The sequence below is a fragment of the Taeniopygia guttata genome, chromosome 10 (genome assembly GCF_048771995.1).
Source record: "Taeniopygia guttata chromosome 10, bTaeGut7.mat, whole genome shotgun sequence".
NCBI classification, from domain to species: Eukaryota; Metazoa; Chordata; class Aves; order Passeriformes; family Estrildidae; genus Taeniopygia; species Taeniopygia guttata.
Genome location: NC_133035.1, coordinates 15381085 through 15401123, shown reverse-complemented (window position 1 = coordinate 15401123; position 20039 = coordinate 15381085). Strand labels below are relative to the sequence as shown.

Below are 20039 nucleotides of genomic sequence, written 5' to 3'. Positions count from 1 at the left end.
TTCCTTAAAGCCATGCAAATTATTTGAGGGCAGTTGGCTGCACTGCTGTGTGTAATGACCGAATATAACCCACAAACATTTTACTAAAGAATATTTCTTACAATGATGTTGTGAAATCCAGAAATCTCAAAACTCAACTTAGAAATCATGGAGACAATAAACATGGCACCTCATAATGCTGTTTTTCCAACAGAATCCTTCTCCAGATTAGACTGCATCTGAACCCTTCATGAAATATTATTTATAGGGTGTCAGAAAGTTTCTACACTGTAAAAACAATACTTGTTATTATTCACTTGATGTTTACCTATTCTTGCAAATGCTCTTTAAAAACTAGTGTATTTTTTCCTGGTTTGATGCTACAGCCAATTTGCTGTGCTTAAGACAACAAAAGCAAAAGATTTTTTTTTCTCCATACAGACATCAAAAATAAATTTAAACATGGAATCATGGAATTGTTTGGGTTGGAAGGGATCTTAAAGATCACCTTGTTCCATCCCCCCTGCCATGGGCAGGGACACTTTCCACTAGACCAGGCTGCTCAAGGTCCCATCCAACCTGGCCTTGAGCACTTCCAGGGATTTACCCTGGAAGATTTATCTTTACTTTAAGGTAAATCTACCGCACAAACCTCCCCAGTGCTGAACAGAAAAAGCATTTCACTGATAGTTTTTGCCACACTAAACACCACCTGCCAGAAACCAGTAGGAAAAAAAAAAAAATCAGGGGAAGACTAGGGAAAAAAATTAAAATAAAGGGGAAAAACCTCAGGAAGAATTGTTCCAGCATCAGAGACTGACCTGAGGCAAGCTGCAAACACTGCTTTCTTTCTTAACTCTAAACAGAGTATCAGAAGTAATGGAAGTAACTGTGAGAATGGAAGGAACAGATTCATCTTCAGCCATTTCTCCATGTGATGAGCAACAGCACTCAGCCAGAAAGAATTTCCTGCTCTGCAAAACCACAAACATTTGTAGAGCCAAAGGGCATTGTTCTTCTCAGTGAATAGTCTCAAACTATTTGAATGCCTGAAGTAATAGAATGTTCTTATGAGTTACTGTTATTTAGTCAGCACATTGTGAAACCCTGGCCAGGTGAGAGCAGCAAACAACTGCAGGCAGGGCTCCCACCCTCAGGAAATTGAGAGTTGTGGCAATGATCCTGCCAGCAGAGGAGCACGGACAGACCAAAGAGGGTGTCCAGCAGAGTGTGGTGCTGCTGCATGTCCACAACAGCACAGAGATTGTTTGGGGAGATGGGTCAGGGAAATGCTGAAAGCCAAAGCAGGGAAGAGAGAGGTACCACTAAGAAAACAACACTGTACAAATTCAGGTAGAGTGGAATGGAATTAAAGAGTCTTAGAAGAACACAACATTGAAGTGTAAACAGAAGAAAAGGGACACCACTCTCAAAAGGAGCACAAAATCCCTGGGCTGGCACCAGAACAGCATATAAAGATGTGGAGCAATAGCACCACAAAAATACAGAAAAGTCCTGCCTCTTGATGCCACTGAGCTCCTGCAGTATCTCAGGTTTTAGAGGCAGCTTGGGTGTCTCTGCATTCAGATTTTGGCTAATCAATTACCTATTAACAGGTTTTAATAAGCATAATGTAAACATAACCTGGACATGACTGGAATAAGGACAGAAAAATACATTATGATGCTGATAAATGAAAACAGATTAATTTGAGAAAATAATCAAAATAACTTTATTTTTTGCACTTACCCCATTCTGCCCCCCCCCCAAAAAAAAAAAAAAAAATCTAACTCAAACCCAACTTACGTGCCCAAAAGCTCCTCGTGCTTTTTGTTATCCTTTCTCCACACTTCAATGTCCAACATATCCTTCCTGTCAGAGAAGTAGTGAAAATCAAACTGTTCCCTCCACTGAGGATTTGCACTCTTACACAGTGTCTAGAAAACATGCAGTTATAATATTTACTTTTCTTAAACAGTACTTATTTTCACAGTATATCAAAAAGAAAAAAAAATCAATTCTATAGAACAAGGCTGGATGTTAGAGCATCAAGTAGTAATGTCATTCCAACCAAAGCTCCCCAGCCCATCACATATAGTCTCATCTTCCTAAATATTCTCTTTTCTCCCTCTCAATAACAATAAATATACAGTTGCCATTTGAATGAATGGCTGGGAAAATTCTGAAATACAAGGTAGACCCCCACCAGCTCCACAATCATCATTCACCATCACACACTGGAAGAAATCAGGACAAACTCTTTTGAGGACAATCACCTAGAAAGAGGTTTGAATGAATTAAGGAGCCCAAAGCAGTATTTTTTCATCCTTCTGTGTTAAGCAGACAGCTCAGTCTTGCAGATTCACAAAACATCTATGGACCATTACAGAGACACATAAAAAAGGGATTGCAACGGGAATAACATCTATTTATTCTAAAGTAACTAAACCATTTGTTATTTTTCAAAACTACTTTTCTAAATAAAAAGCATATCATGACCTTGGTTCGAGGTCTGATGTGAGGGACAGAGTGCAGGTTTCAGATGTGCCTACATCCAAATGTTATGTTCCATGAACTTGCTCTGTACATTTTGTACAGGAGGAGGTTTGTTTTCTCCTCCTCTGCACTTCCAGTTCATGACATGCAGAGCTCTTGCTCTCTCAAAAGAGTATTATTTTAATTATAGCCTTTCTTCTTATTAGACTTTCCAGATGAAATGTGCATCTTTGAGAACCTCGTTCATTTCTTAGAATCTTATACAACTGAACTGTATACAGATAAACACAGCCTAGAAGAATAATAATTAGTATCAAAATCATGGAACATTTTTTCTCTTTGGGGGGCAGTTTCTGTGATATGTAACATATTTTTCAAGAAAAGTACTTTAAAAGAATAATAATTCCCCTGCACTGGAAACCATTTCAGGTCTGCTTTTCCAGCACTGCAAGCCCAACTTCTGTATTGGCAGAGAACAAAACACATGTGTGATACATGTAGCTTTATTTAATTTCATATTAATGTCAAACATCCATCAACATGATGTGTATGTTAAATGCACAAAACACTGATAACACACAATATTCTTAACTTCCTCTTTCTCTACTGGCATCAAAACAGAGCAAAATGTTAATGTTTCTAGTCTGGTCTCCTGATTTTGAGCTCACTTATCAAAAAGATTATCAAGAGTAGCTCCATCTGAGGTAGCAACACCAGTAAAAGAAACACCAAGCACCTTATTGACTTCAGACAACTTAAGGAAATCCTTAATACTTACCTTGCTCTTGTATCTTTGATCCCCCAGTTTGAGGAGAATAAAAATCTCTGCCAAGCCCCCTCTGGGCATGTTCTTCCCCTCCAAGAGGGTGATGGTGACCAGCCCGTTCCACAGCTGGTTCTTGCGCAGGGACTCCGAGAGCCGCAGGTTCCGCGTGAAACTCGACTGAAAAGCGAGGCACAACACAGAATGTTTCAAGATCCAAACACATTTTCATGCTCACCTTAACTGTGCTATGAAAGAACACCAGGAGTGAGAGAGACCATGCTTCCCTAAGGGTAAGCAGGCAATGGAAGGCAGTAGGGTGCTATGGATTTTCTGCCCAACTGTACTACGGTCCCTGTGAAGGGACGGTGCTCAGTGTCACAGTAAAATCAGCAGGGTTTGCTTAAACCACCAGAGAAGTCACCTTCAGCTACCCTGGCTGAGCTCTGGCTAGAGCAGACCTCGAGCACTGAGAGCAGTCTGGTACCTTGGCTCAGGAAAGACACAGGAGAGCCATGGGGAACACAACAGGGGAGAAATTAAAGTAAACTCTTAAAACCTCTCCAGCTATGTCCATAAAATGTGGGTCTGTCCTTTCTGGGGAGGCAGACCTGGATCATAAAGCCCACAGCCAGGTGAAAGGCTGAGCAGCATCTTCCACCTCCTTCCATCACTCAGCCGCCCTCCTTAGCTCTTTGCTAACTTTGCTGTTCCTGCTTCCAGAAACTGAGCCCACGAATCAAAAATACTGATGCCTGCTGAAAAAACACTGACACCACCAGGCTCTTTATCTGGAGTTATGGTTACCTGGTAGCCACATTTGTTACCTTCGCAGCTTCATCTTGTGCAGCACGGCTGCGCTAACAGTTTGCTAACTGGCAATATTTTATTGGACAGAGGATGATTAAATAGGCCTTTATTTGGGGGGAGTGAGCTGGAAACATTAAAACTCAAGGCTATACCCTTCTTCCTGCAGTAAAAATCCTGCCATATTTTATTCTCCTGCAGCAACTTTTAACTCGCCACACTTTGGAGCTTCAATCATGTCATGTACAGGTGGGAGCAAGACGGAGGAGAAGATTTCACAAGTCACTTTAAAACAGGACGTGTTAGCTTTAAAAGCAAGTAAGAAATGTTGTTGCTAAATAAAACGATTGCAAAAGCACCTGATGTCTGAAGATTACTTTTTATGGATCAATTACCCGGCAACAAAATTCTTAAATCATAGGTGGTGAACTCACAAATTTTTAACTTGCTTTTTACTGGTTAAAATACCGAATTCTGAATCCCACAAGCATATTAATACACTTCTATTTAAACACCCTGTTTGGCTTTCCTGGCGCAATGAGTAAAAATTCCTACCTTTAAAAAGAAAACGAGATTTTGATTCATAAATCCAGCTGCAATGTAATTTCTTTTCTCTTCTTTTTTTTTTTTTTTTTTTTAAGTTCGTCTTTTGGGCCAAAAAGCTAAAGCATGACTGTTCCCATGGACATACTTCAAAGTCCCAGCAGATATACTCCTCCCTAAACACTGCAACTATTTCAAAATCCTTTTTATAAAAAAGGGAGTAATGTCCACAAGGGATCAAAGGGCATTCTACAGTCTGGCAATCGCCTTAGAAAAATGGCAGTGCTTCCATGAAATATGCCCTAAAATAATTTTGCAGCTTGGTATGTCCTAATTTCGAATTGGATGTTTATCTTGGAAAGGCTTCTATCTAACTTGTCCATAAAACAGCTCCACTTAGCTCTATGAGCCCTGTGAAAATGGAATCCAAAGCTGGCTATTAAGGGGGCCTGGAGATTGCTTCCATATGGCGTAACAGCATGGGAGTGGAGGGCTAAGGCCTACAGCAGGCGCTGCTTGGCTTGAGCTCCCCATCTATCCATGGACACTCATTGCATTACACCATAACATCTGGATTATTGCTTGTAATGTCCCTGGGAAATATCCACTTCCCATCAAAGCCTTTATCTATCTCGCTTGTACTTTGAACATTTTAGTATTTAACATAGTCATGTTTGATGTGATGTACTCTGCTGCTTTAGGAGCAAGGATTTTTCTCTCCCCCTCCTGCTCCTTCCTCGGAGGAGGAAGAGGCATTTGATGTTAGTTCACAAAAAAAAAAAATTTAAAAAAAATAAAAAACAGATGAAGTTTATTATCCACGTTACAATTTCTTTTAAAAACAAAGCATCCAGCTCTCTTCAAAGCTTCCAGGCTGAACACAAAAGACAGTTGTTATCACTCAGTTTTCAAATCAAACTTGGATTCTTTTCTTTTTTTCATCCAGGCTGGTATTTTTGGGAGTCACTTAGCACTGGGGACCTTCCTACCCCAGCTCTACAGCACACATAACCCCACCCTTGTAGCTGCTGACTTGACAGTTCAAAGGACTGTTGGGAGGTACCCAAACCAGCCTGGATCCCACACAGCCCCCGGAAAAATCAGCACCTGCACTCAGGATTACTGGAACACATTGCAGTGCACCAACCTTGACCTCCCAAAACAGGTGGCCCCAAGCAAAGAGCCTGATGCACCCCCTGCTCTGGCTCTGCAGCTGCTCTGGGCTCCTCTCAGAAGAGGGGTGTGCTAACAGGACCTGCAGGAGATCCAGCGTCACTTGAGAGCATCTCAGTGCAGAGTGGAGCCAAGATGTTTGCAACTGGTTCAGGGCACGGTGCTGACCTCCAGCAGCCCCACACAGGCTCCACGACTCCCACAGCTTCCCAGCTCCCCCAGTCCAGCCCTGCCACCAGCACAGAGCTCTCCCCAAACTGAGCATGGGAAGGCTGCTTTTCTTACACCCCTGCAAGACACGGCACATGAGGAATGCTTTGGATTTCCTGGACATGCCCAGGTCGCCCCCACAGAGCCTGCTCAGCAGGTCTGGCACATTTCCTGTGCCTCGTAGCACCAAAGAGCCCCTCTGTACTTGCTCTGTGGCCACCTCTCCAGCCTCCCCAGGTATTTGGCAGGCTGTTCCTCTGACCACCCTGATGGAAATCCCAGTGAAACAGGCAGTGTCTCAGATTCCACTCTCAGTTTCTGGAAGGAAGCACGTCTGGGGAAAATCAGATGTGTGGTAGACCCACAGACCCAGGCCTTCAATGAGTCAACTTTAGTGCTGCCTAGGGAAGTCTGCACTATGGAAAATGCCTCCCAGGTGACAAGAAAATGATATTGCCTTATTTATTTTAGACGTCTTACCTCCTCTCTGATACCCCACACCTACTCATTTCAAACTGATTTACACAGAGCTAATTGATTAAACTTCACAGCCTCCCTCTGAGTTGGCAAAACTACTGCAGAGCAGAACACAGAGGAGCACAGCCTTTAGTCCAACAAAGTTACTCGGGCAAAACAAGCACTGAAAAAAACACCCCAAACACTCTTCCTTGCCTCCAGCCAGCCTCCTCACCTGCCTTCACAATGAGACCAGAAAAGCCAAAGCCCTGCTCCATACTGGCCAGAAAATGAGGACACAACTGCTTAATCAGTGACAATTTTGAAGTGATTTATCTATTCAGCTCTTCCTTTTGCTGTTATCTCCCAGGCTACTGATGCCTCCACACTTGGGTACTGCAGCTCCCCCCCTGCTGAACCTGAGCCCTTTCCAGCTGGGCTCCCACACTGCATGCCAGGTCCTTCAGGCCTCTCCTGCTGTATTTTCCTGTAAGCTCTCTGCTCACACTCTGGCTGCATCCCAGACCCAAGTAAAGGTGCCTTGCCGAGGTACAGAAAAGTTGGCTGAAGCTGGGACCAAGATACAGGGCTGGAAATTAAGAAACACATGATTTATGATGGAAGCTGGCACATGTCCCAAGCACAAGGCATTGGACAAAGTTGCCTATTCCTTCCCCTCATCGTTTCTGAAATCAAGGTAACTCTGAAACCAGAATTTGAGGGCTGTCTCTAGAGCTCTGATTTTGGCTGTGTGCAAATAAGCAGTAACACCATAAAGGTCACCTTTATGAGCAGTTCACTGCTGTAAAATGGATAAAACCTGGAACTAAAGACATCCCTCAAACAAGCCAGCCAGTATGGCAACAGCAACAAAAAAAATCAGACAATAAGCACAAAAATATTCAGAGATCTTTATTCCTTAAAACAAACTAGGTGCTTTTTAAGTCTTAAGAATCCATATCCACTGCAGATTTTGGGATTGTAACTCATCAAATAAGTAAAGAGTAATCTCTGAAGAAAAAGTATGGCCTGGTCACAGAGCAGAAGGACCAGAAGATGGTTCTTCTCCCAACAGCTTAGAAAGGACATTTGCCCAGAAAACATTTCCCATCTCTAAACAGAAAAATTATAAATTAGTGCCTCACATTACCACTCTCAATATCTTGTTCCTGGTTTCAAAATGAATATAAAAGTTTCATCAACTTTCAATTTTTTATCACTTTCTGGTTCTGGTTTAAAATAGAAGAATGAGCAGGTGGGCTATATTCTGCCTTCACAAAGCGAAATACAGGAGCTGAACAAGAATGACAGAGCTTTGGAGGGGAAAGAACCAGCTCATTGACCCAGCTTCACAAAATCCTTTAGGAGCTCCAGTCTCCCTGATAACTCCATTTGTCTATAATGTCCCTCTATAGGCACCCAGCAAATCCCCTCTGGTGCATCAGGGATGCTTTCAAATCTGTCTCTTTTCCTGACACACACATACATGCCCCAAGTTCAAACTTGTTTTTGAAGCAATAAAGAGATGCAGAAAAATTGTACATTTAAATGACACGGCGAGGTGGCCAAGTGTGAAGTGAGCCCATCTCTCCCATCTTTCATTTAAAAGGATGAGACAGGACAACAGAAAGCCTGCTGCAATCCCTGTGAAGAGGTCAACATCAAAACTGGGCCACGTAATTTGCCATTTGAGAAAACAACAACACACAAATAGGAGGACTCTTCGGACCTCTCCTCATTAGGCAGAGAAACCACTTCAGCAGAGGCAGTTTCCCCTTGGGAAAGAGGAGAGGGCGGCAGGAAAGGCAAGTGAACCAACACGAGATTGGCACCACGGCTGTGACCCTGTGGCGAGTGAGTCCCCGCGCTCCGCGCTGCCCACGGGGGATTGGAGGAGAGAGCCAAACACAACGAGGCAGACAAAAATGAAACCTAACAGCCCACACGGGAACACACACAAAAAAAAAAAAAAAAAAGAAGGAAGGAGAGTGAGGGATTTTCCCCTGCAATGAGATGCTTGAGGAGCCCTTGGGTCCGGTCAGCCTTTCAGCCAATTTATTCAATCAGCTTAAGCTATCAAGGTGGCAATTCTGTCGCTTTTGTTTCAGGACTGAACTGCTGCAGGTCAATCCACCCCAAGCAGACCTGCTTATCTGCCTCCTGGATGTTCAACACTTAAAGGTTATTCAGCTGTGCAAACGCTGGAAAGAGCGTGCAGGGCACTCAGGGTGAGACTCAAGCCACCCGGGACAAACAAGGGTACTGAGCATCAGCATGCTGGGCTCCAGCAGAGAGCTACCAACTCCTTCTGTGCCCCAGAAAAAAGCAGAACAGAGGGGAGAGCATGTCAATGCACAGACATGAGTGAATATATTAATGCTGCCTAACAGCATCCTCTTCCCTTTGCAGTGCCACCCTCCACGAGGAAAAGAAGAAAGCCACGCTCTTGAGAACAGCTCCCAATGAGGACAATGCTGTTCTCAGCTCCCATGAAAAATGAGGGATCTGAATGTGCTGCCCATGCCTGGGGAATCCGCCCAAACATGCAATGATTCCCTTCCAGCAGCAGTGAAAAATATATACTCATAATAATCAAGAGACACCTAAATCATACAGTTCAACAGCTCTTGCTCCAAAATGATTTAAAAGACCATACTGAGTTGCTGGAATCCTTCCTGCATACTCCCTGTAATGACCATGAGGCTACTGGAGCTGGACTGGAGATTTTGTGCTGGCACTGTTTTTGCTGTTGTCTGAAATGCAGCTCTTTCTCTAAAAAGCAAGGGAGCTCAGAGAACACACATGAAGAGAGCACAGTATCCACAAGAGCCCTGCTGCCAGTCTGACATGGAGCTGCAACAGGTATCAATGCCATCAACATTTGGGGTAAATTTGGGAAGTCAGCAAGAATCCCGTGATTAATGTGAAAAGACTCATTTAGGACACTGATGTGCCAAATCTGCATTAAGACAACACAAAATGGTCAAATTAGAGGATAATCAGATTTCTTTCATGTAGGCAATACAGATTAAAAAACAGCTGTGAAAGTTATATTCATTTTGTCCATCCTTAAAATAAGTCATTTTCCCTGTATTTATAGAAGAGGAAAAGCTAAATATTACAATAGGGGTCAGCTGCAGTTCAGCACATTAAAAAAAAAAATATCCCAGAAAAACTATTTCAAATAGAAAACTTTTATTTGCCTAAACCTGGAGGGAGGAATGTTGCTCAAATGAAAGTATACTATGTTTTCCTCCTGCAACACCCAACCAGAGTCAGCTCAGGAGCCAAAAAACAAACAAGCTTGTGTATCCATTACAGAGCTCTCTCCATTTCCCCTGCACTCCTTATTCCTGTATCTTTATCTCGTCCAGCAACATTGTTTTCTACCCCATCATACTCTCTGGCTATTCTTCCATAACCTCTTGTGCCTTCCCTAGACACCTATATTCCCCATGCACACAATTTTTCTTCCTAGCCTTTATGTTCTGCCACAAACTGCTAGTACTGCTTCCACAGAGCAGAGTTTCCTAACTAAAGATGGTTATTGATGTACAGTACTAGTGTTTTAGTGCAGTAGCAGAATCAATAAACCAGGAAATACTGCTTTGTCAGATTTTTTCCAGCGCATGCTGGGAAATATTTTTTACTGCCTTTGGATGGTCACAGAGGTTTTCTTTAGAGATCACACTGGAGCATGAACTGTGTCTTCCCCAGGAAGAACTGAAGCTCTCCTACCCTCTAGTGACTGGAACAGAACAGAGCACAGGGTTGAAACTTCTTTCCTTTTAAACAATACTTTCATGTCTTCTAAATCAGCACCACACTTCAGCATCTCTTAATTTTATTCTGAAAGGTGGTAAGGCACAAGACAGAGTCTTGAGAGCTGAAAGGCTGACAGCTAAAGGTCTGAAAACATGTATGTAAAAAAATTATATAAAATGCACTGAGATATGGCGTAAAAGCAAAAAGAAAAAACAAACAAAAAAACCCTAAAGAAATGGGTTAAAAAAAAAAAAAAACACCCCAAAACTTCCAGTAATAGCAACCAAAAGAGAATTTTGGCTATTGTGAAGAAAAAGAACCTGAGTTTAAAATCCCAACTCCCTTTCCCAGGTCCCAAAGCCAACCAGCATCCAGAGACAGCTGTGTGAGAAAGATGGGGATCAAGCAACACTGACCGAGCCAAGGCACAGTAATTTCCAGAGTTTTAGTTAAAAACTGAAGTGATAAGCTCTTCAGTTTATTCCATCACTGTCTATCATGTGGCATTCAGGCATTCCTGGCAGTTTTCTGCTCCAAGCACTGCAATATCCCTGCAATCAGGGCTCCAAAGACTGTACTTTGCACTTCTTCTATTGACAAAAAACATTCTTGCTGGCACAGTACCTGAGATGGTTGGCTCCTCTACACAGCACACCACAGTTGTAATGAATAAAACAAGAGGAGGTTAATGATTCAATTTATTTAGGCACAAACCGATAGTTACAGAGGGAAAATATCATGAGAACACACTCATCTTAAGAGCCAAATTTTGCTTTTCAGAGGCTGAGACTGTACAGCTCTCAAGCTGGGTAGTGTGGCTTGCAGTGTCTGTATCATTGTTATTTACTCAATAGCAAATTAAAGCTTTACAGAACACATAAAAAGCCACAGTCTGTTTCCCGAACAAGTTAAAATCTAATGCAAAAATGATACAGGAATATAAAAGTAATGGAAGCCTGCAGGGATCCTACAGGAGACCAAGGGAAGCCAGTTACACGGACATGTGGCAACACACAAATCTTGGAAATCCTGTTACAATGGAGGTAATGAAAACTCCCTGCTCAGCCTCCATCCCAAGAACAAAAGGAATTTCAAAACCCACAGGGGCAACTAGAAGAAATACTGCCTCACAGAATTCCACCCATGGTGAGAGGCAGCCCCAGAGAGAGACGGGGATCCATGAGAGCCTCGTTCATCTCTGCACCGACCATGTCCATCCAGGTGTTCTGAAACAACTCAAACCCTCCACAGCGCCTCTTGTTTTGGTTAAATTTACACCCCTTTCCTTTGTACAGGAAGTTTTTCTCTCGTTCTACAGCTCTTTGTGAATGGGGTCTTACGTTCACTTGCCACTAGACACTACCCCAGCAGCTACAACTGGGAAACAACAGCAATTTCCCATCATGATGAACAGAAAAATCGAAAAAGCAAAGGTTACCACAGCCAGCATATTGTGACAGGTTACCACTTCTGAGTTTTCCTTTGTTTAGCCTGAGTTTCCTTTGTTTAGGGCATAAATTTTGGGAGGGGATGTTCATTTTCTTTAAGTAAAAAAAAAAAGTATTACCTTGGATGAAGTTCTTTTCTTTCGACTTGACCATCTCTGTTCATGAGTGCCCATTATTGTACCAAAGAGAATCCAGGCAAAGGAAACAGGTAAGGAGTAAAATGGGGAAAGTGCTTAGTAAAACAATTCAAACAGAAGCTTGTCAAATGAGTTAGAAAAGCCTATTACAAAATAGAGGGCTAAATCTACAACTACATCTCCATCTACCTTCCCTGCTTCATGGAACATAACAATCAACAAACTCAAAATACCTGCATTGCACCAAAAAAAGAGGCAATAAAAAAAAAAAAGTAATTGAGAATAAGAAGTGGAGGGACCCAGAGCCATTAGTAAGAAACATGGCTTATACTTTTGGTGCCATCTGGTTCTACAGTAAGCTAATTTAAAAAGGGGGAAAAAATCATCTTGCTGTTAAGTGCTAATGTGGACAGAGCTATTTCACTGTTCTGACTCCTTTGGAAATGGCTGAGCAATCTGCATTTGAAATATGAGGGCTTAAAACACTGTCTTTTAAAAAAATTACAGTGTGCACCAGCTCTTCTATCATCTACACTCTGAATGTTAACTAAGCACCCAAGAGTACCAAAAGCTGCTATTTAAACCAATAAGCTTTGTTTCACTGGCTAGGTCCACTTTAGACCAGGCCTTAATAAAAATCTAGAATTCCTGAGGTTTTTCTGACTAAACTGACTTTTTTGCTAAAGTAACTTTACATTTTTGCTTCACCCCTTCCTGCAATTCAGTAACACATGCCAACAATGCTGATTGTACAAGTTAGAGGGGAGTTCACATTCCATATAAAAGCCATCTAATAATACAGACATATAAATACACCATTATTTTAAATATTGTCATTAAGCTTTCAAATAATCATATAGTGAGGTAAAATTAACTAAATCATTACCTTGCTCTTAATTAAGGCTTTACAATTCTCAAAAAGGCATCTATTTTAAAAATAAATAATGAACAGCAGATATCCCACATTAGCTTCTTCTCATTTTGCTTTCCAACCCATTGAAACATTTATGTTTCTATAAATAATCCCATTCAGGCAGGAATTCCACACCTATAATTCATTAATGTGCTGTAAACAGTAAGTTTCATACTCGACTTTGCAGAAAACTTGTAGAAATATTTTCTCTTAATATGTATTACACATATTTAAAAATAAGTCTGGTTTTTAAGACAGACCAAGTAACTGCCTGATCTTGGGTATTGTCCACCCCTTGCTGGCCAGGAGCAGGATTAGTTCACCAATATTTGTGTGTGGTGTATGCTTTATACAACATTAGGAGAAAACTTTAAAAATAGAAGCAAAAAAGCCACATGCAGGACCTAAAATTAAAAAAAAAAACTATCAGCTTCAGTTATTGTGTTCCCAGTCTCTGCCCACCTTCTCTGCATTTCTAATATCACTAATCACTACATTTCTGCATAAAGAGCCAAGTTCAATTAACTCAGTGAAGAAATTATCAGTGGTAAGATCAAGGTTTTACAAGCAACCACCTCCTCTCAGCCTGGTGTTCCTCCACAGGACTGGGGCAGTTTAAGTCTTAACATCCAAGCTCAATTTTTAGATGTCACGTGGATAAGTTTTTTCATTGTTGTTTAAAAAAAAAAAGTATATTAAAAAAAAATATAACAGGTTTTTTTCAACCTGCCCGTTGCAGTGCTGGACACATGCCCAGAGCACAGAGAGTACTGCCACAGTGCACATCACAGTGACAAGACAGAAGCATCCAGCTACAAATGTCTACACAACTTTAACCCAGCTAAATACAAGGCTTTTTTTTTTTTTTTCAAAGTTATGCTCCATCTCGATTTCAATATTGAGTCTCAGAGGACGAAAATAAAGGTGGCATTTCCCAGTAAATCAGATTATGCCAGCTCTTCTTTTCTCCCCCCTACAAATTCCAGCTATAAATTTGATTTCCTAAGCCACTTACATTTCTCTTGAAGTCTCCTTGCTTGACTGCTAGACTCAGGTTTAATACAATCACTCCCATGTCATCTTCTAAACTGTTGGGATCTTCCAGTTTTAAAACCTGTTCAGTAGTTCTACAAGGCAACAAAAAAAAAAAAAAAAAAAAAAGGAAAACAAAAAAGTTGTGCATTTATTGACTCCAGTTAACTCGAGTTGATTATTAAAGGTCAGGTTGAGCTGTGCAAATTTCAGCTTCTTGTCTGAAATTCCCAATATTGAGTTTAAATGTTAAAATGGGAAATCTGGAGAGTTCTTTCTAGGTTCTGACAAAATACACCCCTCTTTTAATAATGCAGCACAGTGTTCCTATAGCACTGCTCAGTACTCATAACTCTCCATATGCAGGTACACACTGAATTAAGTTACTACTACCTCCACTACACAGCAAAGAAGAGTGACAAGAAAACTCATCCAAGTGAATCTTCTAATATTAATGGTTTGTACTTGACTCCAGAGATATTTATTCTGCCTGCTTTTAATCCCCCTCCATGACTCTGTTCCCTTGCTGAAAACAGGAATGCTGGTATTTACCTGGTAGCACTATCCCATGAACAAATGAACATTTCTATAAATTCAGATACAATAGCAAGGGGAGCTACAACACCCCCCTGCACTGGGAAAACTCATTTCCCCCCCAAAAAAAAGTCACTGCACAGCAAGGGAGTATAAAAGAAACAACTAAAACTTGAATTCCTGGCTTCCAGCTCCACACTGAGCCCAAGCAGCAGCAGCAGACAAAAGGCACAGGGCTTGCCTCGGCACTAAATCAGGGCCAGATGCAGCTGCTGCAGGCAGGGATGGATAAGGGGGAGGCTGGAAAAGGGTTGCTGGCAGCAGCCGGGCAAAAAACGCTGCTCTGCCCCAGAGGAAGGCACCCTGTGGGGCTGAGAACAGGTCCCAAACCTTCTCCCACCTCCATAAATTGTCCTGGTGTGGCTTTCCCTAAACAAGGCTGCACACAGAAATTCTTAGTCCCAGAATTGGGTTCTGTCCAGGCTGGATTTTAATCCGGTGCATAAAAACATGTGCAGAAGACTTATCTTAAGTGATTTCTCTTGAAATCCCCACTCTTCTATCAAAAATAAGTTTTCACAAATAGAAAAACTCCAAGCCAGAAAAAAAGCATTTCACCACTTCGCTCTGTTTCTCAATCAAGCTGCATTAATAACCCTTAATTAAATGAACTGTTACCTATTGAGTTCAAGTTCAGCGAGCGCCACAGACGCCGAACCCATGAAGTCTGAAGAGGTTAAATCACGATCGTACACCTGGTGGCAAAATAAGACAAATATTTCCAATTTTCACATCATAAGCCAGTTTTATCCCAGGCGATGAAAGAACAGATATTTTAAGCCCTTTCAGTTCAATTTTGTATTTGAAAGATCAAAGCTTAGATATAATTCAGGGATCACTTTCCATCTCCCCGCTTTAATTTGTATTTTTAGCTAAATATTTAACCAGCATTTTGAAAGTATCTTCTTAATATTATGTAAACAGAGACATGTGTGCTGCTATGGGTTGTGCCTGCTCCTTTATACTCCACACGACAGCATAATGAAACACTGCACAAAAATCAGGTACTTGTGCTTACAGATGTTTTAGCAATTAGTGCTCACAACTGGTAGCTTGTGGTTCTGGTAACTGTAGTGTTACTCATAACCAGAAAAGGCTTTGCTACTTGTCACGGCTGCATCCCAGGTAATAATTCTGTGCAGCCCAGCCAAACTGCACTCCTAAAACGTGCTTCTGAAACTGCCCTCGGTTTCCCTGAGTTTGCACAAGCACGGGGGGAGAGAGAGAATTCAGCTCCACGGCTTTAAACAGATCCAGTCAAGGAGTTTTATTTCAAACTTGGGTTTTTGCAGACGGAAAGCAAAACATGCAAGTAAAATCTGGGAAAGACATATGTGCATTTTAATTTGAAATTGCTGAAGCTCTTAAACTGGATTGTGTTTTATGCCATGCTGCTATGGGGAATAAAAATCAATGTGTTTCTAAAGTTGAAAATAATTGCTTAAAAAAATATTGGCCAGTCTTTCAAAAAACTGAGACTAAAACTTACCTTGATCCAGAGGTTTTGATCGAGGGTCTGTATGGGCAGCACAACAGTTTCATCCCAAACTGGGTTGAGGTTCTTGTAGACTACCTTACTTTTGTAAAGGGTTTTACCATTCAATTTGAACTTCACGTACGGGTCACTTGTACCTGTAATAATTAATTAAAAAATAGATTAGTGTCAGCACTGTATGCAACTCCACAACTTTAAATTATATTTTCATAAAATAATTTAAAAGAGTTAATGGTAATTACCTATTTTACAGATACATGTATATACTTAATTACCTGTATAAAAACTGCTCATTCATACAGGAAATCTACAAACAGAATCAGAAAGTTGCCCGAAAGCAGGCAACAAAAAAATCTTCATTGTTTGCTTGATCTGTTGTTTTGTTCTTAAGAACGTGAATTGCTGTTTAACAACTCTGTTAAAATTTTAATTTGGTAAAAGAGCAAACAGAAGCAGCACGGAAGCACTATTTACAGGCCAACTAATGACACAGTGGAAGAGAGAAAATGTGGTCCTGTGACTAGGAATGTATTCAAAGGACCCAAACTCCAAAGCATCGTAACTGGGATAGGAGCTCCAAGGAAACCAGTAACAATAGCTAAAATACCCGTCAGGATTTCATCACTGGTGTCACTTTGCCAATTTACTTAAAACCCAATTTGAGGTTTCAATGAAAAAACATCAACGTTATTCATCAGCTCAGGATAAAAGCCACACAGAGAACAGACTCTGCAAAAACAAGCACTGTCCAGGTAACATGTTTTTTAATCCAAGTGGCACAATTTGCCATGGCAATAATGTCCCCTGTTTTTATGGAGCAGATGTCCATGGACAGAGTGTGAGGCTCGTGCCACTCGGCAGCAATAGAAAGACTTGCATCTGTCAAAGGAAAACAGAAGAGGGAATCAACTTTTTATTATTGTTATTAAACTGGTGGCATCTGCACTGACACCAACCACCTAGTAAGATGGGGAACAAGGCACAGGGAGGATTTAACTAGATGATGGTTGATTTAGTTATTCATACAGACTTTGCAAAAAAAAAAATCTTCACAGGCTGAAAATAAAGGGGAAAAATCAAAGTGAGATGTAGCAGTATCTACAATTAACTGAGCCTAGGTGCCATTCATCTGTCATATCCAGTATTTTCTGTATTGTACATGATAGTTGGAATTATATTTCCCTCCTAACAGTTCAATTTCATTAGCAGGGTAGCAGCTAAGGTGATGGTCCTGGCTGCCCCCCAGCCTGCAGCATGGGGAAAGGAAGGAACTGATTCCTACAGCAGACTTCAGAGTCAGAAATAATCTGAACCTGGCCCGACAAAGACATGGCAACCCAGGATAACCCAGCCTAAGAGCAATACTCAGTCTTGCCAATGATTTGTGCACCTGCAAGGATGTGAAAAATCCATATTTAAACTTCCAAAGATCTCATCAGTGTTATGTGAAGACAGATTTAAACTCAAGAAAAAACAATTATGTGTAAGCACCTATTTGTGTAAGCACTGTAAAGAATTGTGCTCCTGAGAGACAGACATATTTCTAAGGATTATAGAAAGTTTTTATTCTGCTATAATTTCAAAAGGGAAGAGTTGTAGAACCTGGTCCATTCTGCACATAAAGTGTGTTTCATTCACAGAAGGAAAATATCAGTTGGCTTTCAAATGCTGTCTGCAGCTGATCCTTTTTCTGAATAATAATTGTTGAAAAAAATCACTTTTTTTGTTGTTAAAAAAAAAAAAAAGCGCTGCAGACTTCTTAAATAGAATTTTCTTTTTCTTCTCCTCTAAGAAAGACTAATACTAAGGCCCAGATCCAAAGCCAGGAAAGTCAGAGGGCAGCTTCTCATTGTTCCCAGTGGGTTAGGACTAGACCTTTCCCTAAAAATTTCTCAGAACTATGCTTATACTCTCATACAAAGCATCCAGCTTAAAACCAGCACAATGTCCAGGAGTGGGAACACACAGATAGATCACAGCCCCACAGTGTTGGGGGGCAGCAGTCATCAGAAGATGCAGAATTAAGAAATAACAGCACTGAACTCTTTGGTGTCACTTCAAAAAGATTTTAAAAGACCAAAAAGGCAGAAATTCCCCTGACTTTTATTTACTGAATGAGCTGGACAAAGCTGCATAATTAAAGTAAGAATAATAATAATGTCCACAATCTATTCTGTGCATGAAATAGCAACTGGCCAAGACAAGGAAAGCAAGTGATGAAATGAAAGCACGAAGAGACGATGGAGGCAGGTGGTTTATGGCCATAACTCATCTGCTTTTGGCACAGAAAACCCATGAAAAAGGACAAAACCTGAAAAGAGAGAAAAATTGGAGATACAGAATAAAAGCAAACAGCCAGCAAGTTCAGTACCAACAAGCAGAAAACTCCAAGCCCTTTCTCTGAGAATGGGAAGCAAGAAGACTATAGCTAAGTAAGCCTCCAAATTGCATTATTGCTCTGAAAAAGCTTTCCAGGTTGTTATACAGTAAAGGAAAATAAAAGGGAAGGGGGAGGGAAGGGCTGCCCAGCACTGCTCATGTGAGCCAGGCTTTAGCGATCATTCTCACGTATTTATTTTTAATAAACTCTTCCTTTATATTTACACATATTTATATATAGAAATGTATGTACATAAAAGGACTATATGCAAAAAGAATATGTATAAAAGGAATATATATAAAAGGAATATATATTAAAGGAATATATATAATAGGAAAATATATTTTGTTTACGTAAAAGTATATATTGTACATTAAGGAAAAAAAAGTGAGGTGGGGGGGAAGCTACAATAAAAAGAGGCCTTTAATTAAATAAGATTGCCACTGTGGGATCAGGCCTTCATGCTTGTCAGCTTACTCTCAAAATAAACATCTCAAAGCGGGGCCTCGGTGGTGTCACTTACTCCAGCAAGGCAGCCTGGGTAATCCCTCGCTATCTTGACAGCTCCATAATGTTCCAGCGGCTTCACGGGTGAGCGGCGGCACCCGCGCCGCGGAAAATATTAATGCGGCGAATTAACGGCGAGAGAGAGAGAGGGGGACGGGGCGTACAAAAGCCAAACAAGGGAAAGGTGTCAAGTTAGCACCGGTGTTAATTGTGAGGGAAAATAATTGTGGCGGGGCAGGGGGTGTCCTGCGGCGTTCGCCTGTCGCGGTGTCACGGGGGTGACATCTCAACTAGGCGGGCGACACGCCAATGGTTGGATGGCAGCTCCGTGCCACCCAGCAGCTGGATTGCCACCTGGGTGGAGGGACACGGGGCACCTGAGGCTGGTGATGGTCACTGGAGTGAAGCTGGGTGGCTGGTGGAGTGTTGGAATCTGAGGTATTGATGATTCCGAGGTTGTAGAAAGTCTCTGTCTTTCTGCCCCGCTGCCAAAGAAGCCATAATTTATCTGTGCTGGTTTCAAGGTTGTTTATTCTGTTTATCTCTAACATGTTCTGCTGCCCTGCCGCAGCTCTGTCCTGCAGGGCAGCGTGTGGGGCTCTGCCCTCAGTGGGATGTTACAAACATTAAATACCACAAACTACCTGTGCTGTATTTATAATAACGTGCCAATATCTGTCACCTACGTTGGACAGTGTGTCCCCAGCCTAAACCAACAGAAAAATGCCAACACTACAGTGAAACATGGAGGGCATGAAGAAGGAGAAAAAGGACAAGACACACCCAATTTCCTCCATCTTGTCCCCTTTAAGCCCCTAATCTAGAAACCTAAAATTTTACTTTTGCACCTGTGCCACACTTAATTATTACTTATATCAAACACTCAAAGCTTGTAATTCATCCTGTAAGATTGAAAACTCTTTTCCATGGACAGAGATCACAGACAGTGTCTCTGGGGGCTCTGTACAGGGGGTTCCTGACCCCTGCCAGGTTCCCAGACCTTCCAGGGCAGCCAGAGGGAAGCTCTGGATTCCCACAGTGGAGAAATGTCAGGATGGATGCGGCAGCACGGCCCGCCCAAGGTGGGTCCCGAGATGCTGACGTAGCTCTCTGCTGACTGTGGTCTGGTTCTGGTTTCCTGTAAGACACCCCAGATTGCATCCAGGTGACCAAAATAGTTGACAGGGAATGAGAAATAAGTGAGGTGGGCAAGCCTCTCCTGATGGGATGAACAGCACACACTGCAAATCACGGACTGCATTTGAATTCAGGGCTTGAAGCCTTCTGGATTCAAGCTCAGAAAGACGTCTGGGTCTATTAAAAGCTATTTATAAGAGACAA

At 41.6% G+C, this 20039-nt stretch overlaps 1 protein-coding gene across 3 annotated transcripts in view; it reads right to left on the bottom strand.

Moving 5' to 3' along the window:
* Positions 1–20039, bottom strand: part of MCTP2 (multiple C2 and transmembrane domain containing 2) — a 121109-nt gene that overhangs the window by 68562 nt on the left and 32508 nt on the right. For 2 of the 3 annotated variants that reach the window (XM_072933717.1, XM_030281240.4), the window contains exons 6-11: positions 15806–15948; positions 14935–15011; positions 13706–13817; positions 11760–11795; positions 3254–3418; positions 1786–1916 (exon numbers count right to left, since the gene is read on the bottom strand). In XM_072933717.1, the coding sequence (XP_072789818.1) occupies positions 1786–1916; positions 3254–3418; positions 11760–11795; positions 13706–13817; positions 14935–15011; positions 15806–15948 (664 nt within the window). Of the gene's footprint in view, positions 1–1785; positions 1917–3253; positions 3419–11759; positions 11796–13705; positions 13818–14934; positions 15012–15805; positions 15949–20039 lie in introns of those variants that run through there. The other variant, XM_030281241.4, reaches the window with a different exon arrangement.